At 42.3% G+C, this 14,621-nt stretch overlaps 1 protein-coding gene across 3 annotated transcripts in view; it reads right to left on the reverse strand.

The window, feature by feature from the left end:
* The window catches only part of ARMC2 (armadillo repeat containing 2), a 111,395-nt gene that overhangs the window by 66,544 nt on the left and 30,230 nt on the right, over window positions 1-14,621 (reverse strand). For all 3 annotated transcript variants that reach the window (XM_032338876.1, XM_032338874.1, XM_032338875.1), the window contains exon 6: window positions 2,612-2,688. In XM_032338876.1, the coding sequence (XP_032194767.1) occupies window positions 2,612-2,688 (77 nt within the window). The remainder of the gene's footprint in view (window positions 1-2,611; window positions 2,689-14,621) is intronic.

The raw sequence follows: 14,621 nt of genomic DNA on the forward strand, positions 1-14,621 counted from the left end.
GCGATTTATCCATCCTCTCCAGTGCATGGGCCCCCCTCGAACCCTCCACACTAGAAATACCACCCCCCCCAGAACCAGGGGGCAGTGAGTCCAGGTTTGCCTTTTCTCAAACCTCCCTGGCACCAAAAGGGGTCCAGGCACACTAGGCATGAGGAGCCCTTGAGCAGAAAAAGTAGCCAGAGGGTATCAACAAAGCTGTAATTCAGTAGTATAGGTGTGTTGTCTGTAGTTTTAATAGCAAAGTTTCCCATCATTTGTCTAACCCATTAGGAAGAATTCATGAAATGCATGGTGCATTGTCTTTAGGACAACGTCAGTCCATATCAGTACAGGTTCACAATCCCTTAGCCAAAGCCTTTGGACCAGATGTGGTTAGGGAATCCAAAAATTTTGGATTTTAATGAGGCAATAGGGTGCACATACTGTGTAACACACACAGTATGTAACACACACAGCACCCCGAGTAGGTTCTTCTGGGGCTGCACCCCGCGGCAGGGTTCATGCAAATTCACACGAATGAAACAAAGACGACTCTTGGCTTCCCATCAGCTGGGCTCAAGCATTGCCACTACATGAGTCCGAAAAACACTTCAGCTTTCCAAGCCTTCCCAAGCTTCAGTTTGGGGATTTCAGAACTGCAGATAATGGATGGAAGACCATCATCTCAATCTTTTGGGTCATTACTTTTATGAGTCTACCCTAACTTTGATAAATTATAGGTATGGACTCAAAAAGTAAACCTGAATATTCAAGCAACCCTAACCCATGGCTAGTCATAGTCCCAGGTACATGACCAAGTCTAGAACATGTGAATACGGTCAGCATATATCAAGGTAAGTGAAAAGCCAGAAGATAGTAAGTCAGATAAATAACTTAATCACCAAATATTTACAGCACACTTAAAGTTTACTAGAAATACAGACTCCAAGTCCAATAAGTTCAAATCAGCATTTTTACCTTCTAAGCAGTATGCACTTTAATAGAACAGCTCTATGAGGAACAATGATTATCAATCTGTTTCTTAAGGCAAACAAAATCAATAATGCGCTCACCCCGGGAAAAGTGAAATTACAGGGGTGAGCCAGAAATCACAGAGCACTTATTTAACCTTGGCAAAGGAAAGGCCCTTACAGGCCCTTCTGAATGGTTCTAAGATTGTTCCTTCTCAGAGCAGAAGTCAGCTAGACACTGTGGCGTAAGGGTTCCCTTTCAACCCTCCGCCAAGAACTGCATGGCAAGTGGTTGTGTCCAGCCATGACCTTTCCATGCCTCCACCCACTCAGGCACCCCCTCCAACGCTGCTTTCTGCAGAAATCCCATTTTATATAACTAAACCACTCTCCACTCCAGCAACTGGAGCATGGAATCCTGTGACTACTCCTGAAAATCTACAAAAACTAAATAAAGTTTGCCTCAGTCTTGGGCAACAACCTAATATTTTAGAAAGCACTTTCATCTAGGTTCACAGTTTGCTAAATATAAAAATTATGATTCAACAGGAAATTGGGTAAGTCAAGCAGAAATTTCAGCATGTTTTTGACGATTTTGCTGTCTCAGTGGTTATAGTTTTTAACCACAGCTTTGAGTTCTGGACACAAAAACTTGACACAATGTTTATTGGCTGATGTTTTTAGCAAGTGCATGTAAAATCCTTAGCAACAATGCTGATGCGGAAATCAGTCTAAGATTTTTCTGAGTGTTACAGAAACTCCTATTGGCCACAGAAGTCATTTTAGTGATAAGAAATTAGTTTTGAAAGTAATAAAACATTTTTTCAATCTGATTTTAGTCTGGTTTTATAGAATGTCATGTCTGTAAAAAAAAAAAAGTGTGAAAAACTAACAAACACCTGTGTGTCCACAAATAGTTTGGTCAAATACTAATGGTATTTTTATCCTCCCCTTTATTTCGAAGAAATAAACCTTACAGATACAGTTGCCTCCCCCTATCCACTTCTCCTCCTCCCTCTCCTTCCAAGGATTACCACCATTCTAAATCAGGGGGTTATTTTTATCATGTTGGATTTTACATGTCACCACATAGATCTGTTTCCATAAACAACATATGTCACTGTTTTTGCAACTTAACATTTTCACGTAATATTGTTTGTACTCATTTCAGTCGATATTATAAGCGTGACTGCTATATTTCATTGCATGAATACAAGTTGCCTCATTTCTAGCCTGTGACTAATATTGTTATATTTTTTCTCAAACAGATTAAAGACCTCACAGGCTGTCTTCACACAATTAATATACCTTCACTTAAGTGAACAATGATTTTGAACTTCCAGTTAACTCAAGAATTATGCTAATGTCAACTTTTGCAACTTTCTGAATGCTTTTACAAAATCGTTTCTTTCATGCTCACTAAGACCATGATCTATAAATGTCTGAGGCCCCAGAGCTGGATAATGGTAAGAATTTTAAGACTGTTGTGAAAACAATAAAAATTTCTAAAAATAAATGTTGATGCGTGGCCAAGTGGGAAGAAGTGACTGGAGTTTTCAAACAGTGAGTCAACATGAGACATCTTGGGTGCAAATGTTTTTCTTACAAGTGGAGATGCTGAAGGTGAAGTTCTGGGGCCTCGCAGTGTATGTGCACCTCACCTGCTCTGGTTTCCAGTCGGCTCAGGTCTGAGCTGTTGAAACAAGATGAGGCTCTTGAACTCCTCTTCCCCTGGTCCCTAGGAGGAAGAGGAATACAACAATGCTCAGCATAAAAACCAGAGCATTTCTCTTTCTGCGAGTAGAATCAGCTATTGGCAGATTGGGAAGAAAGCACAGAGGATTACTTAGAAGATGGAGTTTCACACTCTACAGTCCTTTAATCAAGGTCTGATTTCCAGCTTAGATTTATCTATCAAAAAACAAGACAGAGGGGTGCCTGGGTGGCTCAGTGGGTTAAGCTTCTGCCTTCGGCTTGGGTCCTGATCTCAGGGTCCTGGGATCGAGCCCCGCATCGGGCTCTCTTCTCAGCAGGGAGCCTGCTTCCTCCTCTCTCTCTTCCTGCCTCTCTGCCTACTTGTGATTTCTGTCTGTCAAATAAATAAAATCTTTAAAAAAAAAAAGACAGAGCAGCTTCATAGTATTAAATACAGTTACTAGAAACAACAACAACGAACAAATCCCAAATTTACTTCGTAAATCCAAAAAAAAAAAAAAAAACGAAAAAAACCCCAAACAAACTGATGAAGGAAATATACCACAAGAGGTCACTGTTACAATAAGAAAGAACTCAGGTCTGCCGGACCCACAAAAGACTAGCATTTAAGAGCTGGAAGGGACCCTTTCTCTCTGTCTCCCTGTGCACAAGGAAGTTGTTCCCAAATTGGTTGGATGTGCCCCAAGTCACAAACCAGCGTCAGATCTGGAGGCCCGATCTCACGATTTCCAACTCACAGCTCTTTCTACTTTGTCACAGAGTGCCCTGTTTCCACTTTTAAAAATGCGTTCAGTTAATATTCTTTGAAAAATTCCTTATTTTTCCAAATAATTGAAATGTGAAAAATTGAAGGTAAATTCACGCAGCCTCCAGATGACAAATACTTTGTGTTCCAAATAAAAGAATAGCGGTTGGCCAATAGTAGGATTATATTGCCAGGTTGGTTTGGATTTTTGTTTTGTTTTGTTTTTAAGGTTTTATTTAATGTAGAGACTGCCCAAGAAGGATACAACTTTCCTTTAACTACAGCTGACACTTAAAAGTACTTACATTTAAATACCTATACACTCGGGACGCCTGGGTGGCTCAGTTGGTTAAACAGCTGCCTTCAGCTCAGGTTATGATCCCAGGGTCCTGGGATCAAGTCCCACATCGGGCTCCTTGCTCGGCAGGGAGCCTGCTTCTCCCCCTGCCTCCCCTGCAGGGGGAGAAGCAGGCTCCCAGGTGCACTCTCTCTCTTAACAAATAAATAAATAAAATCTTTAAAAAAAATTTTTTTTAAAAATAAATAAATACCTATACACAATTCCAAAGTATAAAACACAGTGCAAGTTTTACAACAAATTTTTGTCATCAAATAAAAGATTTGCTCTAACAAAATCATAAAGAATGCATATACATGGGGCCAGGGTCACTCAAAAACACCCACATGTGTGGCCCCCACACTTGCGCCAATGCAGTAAGAGCCTGGGGATAGACTTAGTGCTGTGTCTTGGCCCTTGGTTTGTACTGCTGCCCAAGGACTAGCTTCTTCAAACACCATTTTTTCCCATAAACATGCCCCCTTTTTAAACACTTGATTTAACACTTCATATCATTTAGTAGAGAAAAGATCAAGTTAATCTTTCCCAAAATGTGCAATTATTTCATACTATGAAACAATTGCCTTATTTTTACGCAATGTAAAAACATAGATCTGGTACCAAGGGGTCCCAGGCCAATCAAAGGAAGAGTATGTGGAAGGGATCTAGTGCATCAATGCTCTCAGAGTTGAGATTCAAATGGAACAGATCTAATCTACCCCATGAGAAGGTAAAATACCAAGTTTGACAGGATGTGAAGCCAAGGAAGTTCTTGCACTTCTCACTCCTAGATATAATAAGAAAGGCAGAACAATAGAGGCAAGGCCTTCTTTTCATTATTGTCCTAAATAACTACTGAACACCAGCAAGCTAGTTTTCAACTCATGGCTTTCCAAAGTCACTGGGCCACTCTTTCAGAGTCAGGGATGTTGATGAGGTTGCCTCCCTATTTAACACATTTGTGTATCCCAATTATGGGAAGGGGTTAAAAAAAAAAAAAAAAAAGGAAGAAAGGAAGAAAGACGAAGGGTCCTTCTTAGTATATACCAAAGCTCAGCAGTGCTGGGTCCTGCTGGTTCTCAAGAAGAGCACAGGATTGGGATCTACGAACACTCGCTCTGATCATCTTCGTACAGTTGTTGAACTTGTAAGCTCTGAACCCAAACTACCGGGTCCTGGGCCAACATTTATCAGCTGGGTAGATTTGGGGAACTTACTTAAGCTTTTGGCCTTGGTCTTCTTATGTTGACATGAGGGCAATGCCTCTCCTTAGTACAGTGACTGGTACCTCTGAAAAAGTTCATAGTCAATATTGGTTTTCTCTTTTGTTTTGAATCAATAAGAACCTGTCTGAATAGTCCAGGGCTGGATGCTGTTGTGATAAAGAATGTACAAAGCATTGCCCTGAAGGAGTCTAAAAGCTACTTTGAGGAGCTCAGCAACTTTTTAAAATGGAAAGTTCCAAGGAAGTCTCTAATCAAGGGCTAGATTGTGAAAGCCAGCAGGTTACAGGAACTAGACGGATGCCGAGAAGGAAGTGATGAGTGAGAGGGAGAAACAGGCCATAGAGCAGGTCTTAAAAGAGTAAAGCGGGACCAGCAAGTGACAGCACAACCCTCAGGAGGGGAGGATCACGAGTGAAGGCAAAGAGGAATGTGAGCAGCCTGAGACTCGGGGCAGGGGATAACTTCACAGGGCCAGCAAGGTAGGAATAGGAGATTTCTGCTGGGACATGTGGGAACCGTTGCCTGCAACTCAGGGGAGGTGATGGCCCCATCAGATGGGCAATGAGGAGCTGTCATAGGTTCTAAAACAGAAGGTAGTGGGCTCTGGAGTTGTGACAAGAGAATTTAGGAGACTTGGAAGCACGTAGCAAGAACTAATTCTTGGGGGGTTGCCAATAGGACTAGAGATAACATTGAAGAGATCTTGCAAATGAACAGTTGACAGGACTAGTGGTTGATTTCAGGCAGAAGAAAGAGCAGAAGGTAGGTCTGGAGGAACAGGAGAGCAGGGTTGCCATCAACAGAAATGGGAAGGTTAGGGAGTAGAACAGTTTGAGGAGTGAAGCACGTGCGATGTCTGCCATATTGAGTTTCGGATGAACAATGGAGGATCGGCAAAGGAGCTGTGGAAATCAGGGAAAGAGCACTGTTAGAGGTCCAAGTGGTACACAGGGGCTGGAGTCATCAGGTTTGTGGCTGAAAAGACCAGAATCTCTGGTCCAAGCCTTGTTAGATGTTCATGTAAAGGATAGAAAAGGGGAAAAGAAGTCCAAAGGAAGAGGAGAAATAAAATATATTCTCACAGAGCCCAAGCATGCTGGGAAGGCAAGCATGATTAACAGGTCAAACACTGCTAAGAACGCTGAGGAAGAACTACCACCTGACCAGAGTAAGCCCCACAAGGGCGTTTGGGAAGCAGTACAGCTGAAGTCCCACAACCAGAGTGAGGTGGGGAGAGAGGCATCAAGAAAAGAAAATCTTCTCTCAGCCAAAGAAGAGAACAGATGCACTTACAGTTAATGGAAATCTGTTCTCCCAAGAACCTTCTCAGTTCTCTGTACTAATTGAAGCCACAGGAAACAAAGATTTATCCTCCTTCTTCTCAATAATTCTCCACATACTTAAAAACATGGTGTTCACCACTTAATGTCCTCTCCTAGGGTTTAAATCCCATGGTTTTATTAGCTACGTTATCAGCTAATTATGATCGCATTTATTAGCTGTGTGACTTCATGCCTGTTTTTCACCTAAGCTTTGGTTTCCTCACTTACATCTGAGGGAGTGGTAAATTCTAGTAACCCACTCTATACGGTTGTTGTGAGGATCAAACGATAAAATGTGGAATTGCTAGCAGAATTCCAGGTGCCTAGTAAGTACTCAGTAAGGGTTTATCATTGCCAGTGTCATCACTGATGTCACTGACAAACTTCTACTCCTCCTCCTAGGATGTGGTTTCAGATCTCTTTGTCAGCCTGTTCAGTCACTCTGAGCGAGTATCACTCTGTCTGGATTCCTTTTAAAGTCTGGAACCCAGCACCAAGCTAAAGATACGGCTGAGGAATAGTGAAGAGAGATTCTGAATAACACAGCCTAAGAATAGGTTAGTGGTTTTGGTGGTCACATCACAACATTAGTCAATTCTTGTTTTTTCTTTCATACGCAACTAAGGCAGATTTCTCCCATCCATAGTGGACTCATTAAATTTCACAGTGTTATATTTGGCAAAGGGTTCCTGTCTATCAGACATGTCTAGATCTGGATTCAGTCATCCAATATAATTCTTCTTCCCAGCTTCCTGTTCCAAATTGTCAGACCATAATTAATTTTTGTGCAATGATTTTTGATGTCCAACAATAAAATAATTCCAGAAATTATTCTTTAAAGCTCTTTTGTGAACTTCTTCTTAGAGGCAGAATAACACCATTTAATTAGTTAGGGTATCTTCATCTACAAATAACAACAACAAAAAATTCTAACAGACTTAACCAGTAAATGAAATGTATTGGCTCATATAACCTAAAAGTCGAACACTAGGCTGGATTTTAGGTATAGTGTGATCAGGGCGTTGGCTCCATCCTTCTGCAGTTCTCTCAGTTCTGCCCTTCCTTCAGTGCAGGTGGGATCACTGAAGACGGCAAGATGGCTATGGCATTCCCAGGTCCCTGATCTATTGCCAACATGTTTCAGAGCAAAAGCAACGTCTTTTCTTCCCAATTACTTACAGGAGTCCCACATTTCACTGAATAACCAGAACCAAGCTCTCTAGCCAAGGCAATGCCATACACAGACTGACTGAGTCACTAGTGCTCATCCACCACTCAGTCCTATAGGCAACGTCTAATTCTGGACCATATATACACGGAAGAAATAAAGTATATTTCTTTTAAAACATTCAAAAACTCAGATTTTGCTATTTAGACAGTTTTTCCAATTATAATGATTAAGTCAGAGGTCAGCAAACTTTTTCTTAAAAAGCCAGACAATATATGTTTTATACTTCACAGGCCGGATGGCAAAATGGAGGCTACCACGTAGGTACTTCTGTAACCATTTAAATGTTATGACTTGGGGCACCTCGGTGGCTCAGTCGTTAAGTGTCTACCTTCAGAATGGGTCATGATCCCAGGGTCCTGAGATCGAGCCCTGCATGGAGCTTCCTGCTCAGTAGGAAACCTTCTTGTCCCTCTCCCACTGCCCCTGCTTGTGTTCCCTCTCTCACTGTGTCTCTCTCTGTCAAATAAATAAATAAAATCTTTAAAAAGAAATAAATGTAATGACTTAAAAATGTATAAATCGTTCTTGGCACAAGGGCTATAAAATGAAACAAGGCAGGTGGCCAGCTAGATGTGGCTCGCCGGCCTGACTTTGTTGACTCCTGCTTTAAAGCAGTAACTATAAAGACATTAAGAAGGATTTGGAATTAAGGGGGAAAAAAAGCAATAAATTTATTTCCATTTGGAAAAAAATTTCATGTATGAAAATGGGAAAGGAAATCTTAAAGGTATATTTAAAAATTTTAAAGCACATTTAAATTTTAAATGGATTCGTTATTGTAAGCATAGGATAAAAAGAAAAATTTAGCAGATTTGAGCCAAACTTTCCCTTTCTCTAAGAAAAAGACACTTCATTTTTAGAATTAGACTCAAGTTAAATAGATTCAAGTCAGGAAGTAAATATTGAGGGCTTTGCAGCCGTACAGTCTCTAGAGCAATTCAGCTCCACTGGTAGTGTGCACACAGCCACAGACGAGAGCTGAATGAACATGTCTGTGTTCCAATAAAACTTTATTAACAAAAAAAGGTACTAGGCTGGATTTGGCCCATGGGTTTTAGGCTGCTTACCCCTCCCCCGTTCATCGCCTCTTAAGATTCTTTGCGGGTGATTTGAGAAGGCCACACCAAGGAATGGTGCTGGGGTGGGGGGAAGGGGAGGTCCCTTCATCATGTCTTTGTGGCCCGAAGCACCAGATACATAGTTTCTAGACATATTAAGAACATGGGCATTCTGTCTTAATAACAAGTGTTAAAAAATAGAATTCTACTTAAACAGTTATATATAAGCCCAGTGAAATGAAAGAATATGACTTCAAAATAAGGTTCATAAGGTCAAAATTTTAAGTCCTCCAAGGTATCTATAGCATTGGGTTGCAGCCCAAGATTTAAAAATTCCATAGTGGGGCGCCTGGGTGGCTCAGTGGGTTAAGCCGCTGCCTTCGGCTCAGGTCATGATCTCAGAGTCCTGGGATCGAGTCCCGCATCGGGCTCTCTGCTCAGCAGAGAGCCTGCTTCCCTCTCTCTCTCTCTCTGGCTGCCTCTCCGTCTACTTGTGATTTCTCTCTGTCAAATTAATAAATAAAATCTTTAAAAAAAAAAAATAAATAAATAAATAAATAAAAATTCCATAGTTAAAAATTACACCTATAGCCTTAGTATCTTTTTCAGTTGTCATGAGGTGGTTATTCTTCAACTCTACTTGCAGAGACCTGATTCGACATGACTTTGTAGCTAACCATGTTTGCTTCACTTAGTTAAGCTCCAGTTCCCTTGGCTTCCAGTACAAGCATGGGTTCATGCTTCCCTTAACCTTCACAGCCCCACGGCCTCAAGGCACTTGGTGTGAAAAGCCCCGGAACTTCCCACTGCCGCAGCCCTCCTCATGGGGAGAGTGGCTGAGACTGCCCTCTTCCCCAGCACGTTAGAGTGGACGCGGGCCCGCACCTCTGCTTTCCTCCCTACCCTCCCAATGGGGCGCTCACACACTCACCATCTTCCACCAGAACAGCTGCAAACTCTGCTTCCCAACCGGCTCCTCTGGCCCGGGCTCTCCCCTCTCCTGGCCCTTCACTCCGCTACCAGACTCAGTCTCCCCCTGGAAACTTCCCAGTGGCTCCCTGCAGCCTCCAGCCTCAGGACCCAGGATCCAGCCACACCAGCCCATCTGCCTTTCTGTCAAACTGCCACCACCAAGTCAGATCAGATACCCCTCGACCTCTGCAGCTCCTTCAGCAAAGAACACCATGTCCCACCCTGCTGAAAATCGCCTCAGGAGGCATCTCAAACCCATGGACCTCAGGAAACCTCCCCTGATCTTCAGGTCAGAATGAGGTGCTCTCCCACTGAAACTCCCAGGGCATGCGCTTTCATACGCCAGCTTCAGAGTTAATCACAGAACAATGCTTTCCCAACTTTCCTGTGCATTCATATCACCTGGCTGTCTTATAAAAAAGCAGATTCGATCCCCTAGGTCCAGGATGGGGCCTGAGATTCTGCATTTGTAGCAAGCTCCCACATGATGGGTGTCGCAGCTGTTCTAGAGGCCACCACGCCTAAGCAGCAAGCCAGCTGGGAGGCAGCTGCGGTGAAAGCGCCTCATGGGCGGGATCCATTTCTCTGTCTCCCACTCCCTGAGCCCTCATAGGGCTCTGCTTGCTTCCCAAGAAATGCTTGTTAAATGGAAACGGCCGAACAAGGTGGGATCTGCAAAACAATTCTGGCCGGTGCTTCTCTTTTCCGAACGGAAAACGGTTTCTCAGCCACATTACCCTTAATTGTTTCAAATAATAATGACTTCATTTTTTTTTGAAAAAATGATGTATTTATTAATTTTTAAGGCCAGACAATATAAGAAAGTACAAAGAAGATATTTTTTTAAAAAAATCATCCAGGATCCCACCACCCAGAAATAAATACTAATATATGGTAAACATCATTCCAGACATATTTTGCACATATTCAGATGAAAAGAGAAAAGAAAAGAACAGAGGAGTGATTTGGAGGGAGGGCAGGCAAAGGATACATAAAAACAGAATCATACCATACATGTCACTGTAATTTTAAAGTATTAAGTATAAATTTTACTTGAATTTGACAGAGAAACAGAAATTGAGATGAAACTGAAGGAATTGCAGAACTTCAGATGAATGGGTCTTCCCAAGAGATATTAGTTTCTAAAAGATCTCTCTGAAGTTAAGAAAAAAAAATAATGAAAAACATTAGAATGCTGAAATATTCTTTTTAAAATTTATATTTCAATTTCAGACTGTAGCTACTGACAAATCTATTCCCTCTTATCAAGTGAACTAATTGCACTGCCTCCCAAGTACCAGTCTGGGTTATTTATATTACTATTACATCATTAAGGTTTCTGTTCCATAACCATCATTTTCAGAGTTTTAGTTCACTATGAAAATAAGGTCGATACTCACCAGGAATGCCTCCTCATTTCTGAATTTTGACACATCATTTTGATGAAAAAGAGTTTTCTAGGGTTGCCTGGATGGTGGCACAGTCAGTTAAGCATCTGACTCTTGGTTTTGGCTCAGGTCTTGGTCTCAGGGTCAAGAGATGAGCTTCCAGTGGGCTCTACGCTCAGCACAGAGTCTCCTTCTCTGCTTCTCCCCCTCCTCTCTTTCTCTTTCTCTCAAATACATACATACAATCTTTTTTTTTTAAATTTTTTTCTAGAAAGTGCATGTATGATATAGTTCCCAAGTTCAATCACTTTTGGAAACATCTGTTGCCTTTTTACTGAGCAACACCATGGCTGGCAATACAATCTTGGATTACTTTTCGTAGGACTTCATAGTCCTTACTCCACTGTCTTCTGACCCCGAGAAGTGCTCTAATAAAGCCAGAGGCAGCCTGCCGTTTTCTCCTTTGATGTGACTTGCTTATTCAGCCTGGTTGGCCATAGGATACCTTCTTCCATGTATCCACTCAATCAACAGTTACTAATTGAGGGTGTACCGTCCCGGGTAGTGTTCTCCTGCTGAACATGGCTGTGAGTACTTGGTGTGGAGCACTCCGTGTAAAATTTAGTTGATATGTCCACTGAGTTTCAGATTCAAACTGCTATTTCAGAAACTTGTCTCTTCCATTGTCAGTTGGTTCTTGTGAATATCAAATGAGTTAACACATGTAAATTGCTTGGAAGAGTGCGAGGCAGGTAGTTGTTGAAAGTGAGCTGGTACTAGGACGGGCTGTGGGGAAAGGAGGAAGACTACGAGACTACAAGTGCCACCATGCCTCCTGTATCTATCCCAGTTGCTTTAATCATGTTCCCATCTCCGCATTCATTTCTTTTTTGTCGGATTGCTTCCAGCCTGTACACCACGTCTCATTGCATTTTCAACTGTGTTTATTCTCACTTTATTTCTAATACGACTTTCCTCTCCATGTTTATACATTTTTCTTTCACTTCTTGAGAACTGCAAACATATTTTTCATCTCTTTAGGGGGCTTAGAATCTCGAATTTGAATTCTTATAACCCAAAGAAGAGCTCCTTTTTCCTTTTTTCTTAAAAAAAATTTTTGACACTATGGGGACGCCTGGGTGGCTCAGTTGGTTAAGCAGCTGCCTTCGGCTCAGGTCATGATCCCAGCGTCCTAGGATCGAGTCCCACATCGGGCTCCTTGCTCCGCAGGGAGCCTGCTTCTCCCTCTGACTCTGCCTTCCACTCTGTCTGCCTGTGCTCGCTCTTGCTCGCTCTCGCTCGCTCTCTCTCTGACAAATAAATAAATAAAATCTTTAAAAAAAAATTTTGACACTATGGAAAATTGTTTTAATTCTTATTTTAGAGGGCAATTCCTTTTGTGATCCATTTTCTTCATCTGTCTTTTGTTATGTGTTTTATTTATCTGTGCTCGAGTTCTATGTTAACTCTTGTCCTATTTATTTATCTTTAAAACCGAGCCATTTATTTGCTGAAGAATAAACAGGAGCCACAGAGGGGGAGAATCAGGTGTTCTACAGCTTCAACTTGAGTCAGCTTCCTTGAACATCCATTCACCAAGTCTGTCATTTTTCTTGACCTGAAGCATGTGGCCGCTGGGTCTGTGTGTGGCGTACTACTGTGACTCATAGGAAAAATCTGTTCCGTGATAGGCTCCTAGAGTTCTAACCTAGCAAACTCCCTCCCCTGCCAACACACGCACGCAGGCATGCACGCAGGTACGCATGCAGGCACCAGCTGGCCTCCAGGAAATGAGGAGATCATCACTCTCAGCTCCACCCCCCTGCCCTTTCACCATCTAGATCCTGAATGAGGTCTTAACAGGGGCATCTCCATATTTCCCGTGGCTGGCCCACACCCTCAAGTCTCTTTTCTTGAATTAAAGACTACTGGTGTCCACCTGTCTGAACTGAGAGACTCACTCTTAGTGAAATCTGTCTCTTGCTCTAGATCTGAGGAGGTCAGTGTCTGCTCTCAAATGACCCCTTGTTTTCATCTATACTTTGTAGAGTCCAGCAGGCTAACAAAACACCTGCTTGCACTATTTCAAGTGACAAAAACCTAATCTGAAATACTACATGCTGTCCCTGTCAAAATAAGGAAAGGAAGGAAAGAAGAGGGAGAAAGAAAGAAAAAAAGAACAAGGAACATAGTGGTTCACAAAACAGAGCAGTCTGTGATGTGGACTTGGTGGCCTCAGGTACTGCTGGATCTAGGGGTATCTATGGATCGTCCTTGAACTTGGTCACTATCTCCATTTCTTTAGCTCTGTTTATACATCACATCCCCCCTCAAAATCACCCTCTACAAGGCAATGAAATAGCTACTGTTGGCTCTAAGACCACATCATCTTTACAGCTTATGAACTTAAAAGAGCACTTTCCTCAAAGGCTTTGGCAAAAGGCCCAGAGAGGAATTCAGCTGGCCTGTTTTGGATCATGTGCCCACCTCTGAACCAACTGCTGTGGTTGGTGGATTGGAGAACTCGGAAGGCCAGTCTGGGGCCACATAATTACCCGGGGCCCCCAGGGAAGGTGGGCAGGGAAGATAAGATCAGCCCTTCTCTAAACCTGGAGTGAGCATGATGCAAGACAGCTTGCTCTCCAAAGGCAAGAATGCCGGGTAGACAAAAAAAAAAAAAAAATCAAGCCCACGCTGCAGTATAAAGTTCGCTCCATGTTTTGCCATTTTGGATGGAACAGGTTTTCTGCTTCATTGATGGCATTTATTTTTGTGTTTTTCATTCTTTGCTGCTTGTGTTCAGTTTCTGCAGAATGTCTTTGCTTTATCACCTTTTACCAGAAGCCCTCTTTTCTCCTTTTTGATTCCAAAAATACTATTGGCCCTTGACAGTTTACAGATAAGGCTTTCAGGCCTTATTAATCATCCCACAATCCTTGGCGAAGGCTAGGGGGGAGATGGGAGTGAAGATGCCCAGTAATTTCCATTTTACAGATTAGAAAACTGAGCCCCTGAAAGTGGTAAGGGACTTGCCAAAGAGCATACAGGTAAGTCAAGGGGCTGAGAGTGAACCAAGCCTAAATCCAAGGATCATGGTTTCCAGCAAAGAGTTCTTGGACTATCGCTTCTGGGCCTTTTGGTTAAGATCAAATGAAGACTTCTTGGGCCTTTCTCCTGAAGATCACATTTCCAAACAACAATAGTTCTAACTGTTTTTACACTGAAAGCCTTAGAAGGTTTTTAAGCAGGAATACCAAGGGGTTCATCAGATTGAACCACTGGATGGATGAATGGCTAGGTGGATAGACATATATACACATTCATATTCTAATGGAAGCTTTATTGTTTTCAATCCACATGGCAACACAAAGTAAGAGAAAATGGAGTGCCCCTAAGGAGCAAGCCGGCCAAAGCTTAGATGGGCCCTTAACCGGACACAGAGAGAGCGTCGGAGTTGCAAGACTGTTTGAAGATGACAGCTGGCTAAGTTCTTCAGAGTATATTCTCTTTGGGAAAGTTACATAGTCCTCCAAGATCTCTTTTATGATGCTAGCTTGCTTAGCAAATCCTTTTTCCATCACGACCAGCATAAAGTGAAACTCCAGTCCATCCTGGGTCTGAGCTATCCATACTCTAAATTAAGGGGGGTACAAATCAAAGCTACTTCGCCGGAATA

The sequence above is a fragment of the Mustela erminea genome, chromosome 4 (assembly GCF_009829155.1).
Source record: "Mustela erminea isolate mMusErm1 chromosome 4, mMusErm1.Pri, whole genome shotgun sequence".
NCBI lineage: Eukaryota > Metazoa > Chordata > Mammalia > Carnivora > Mustelidae > Mustela > Mustela erminea.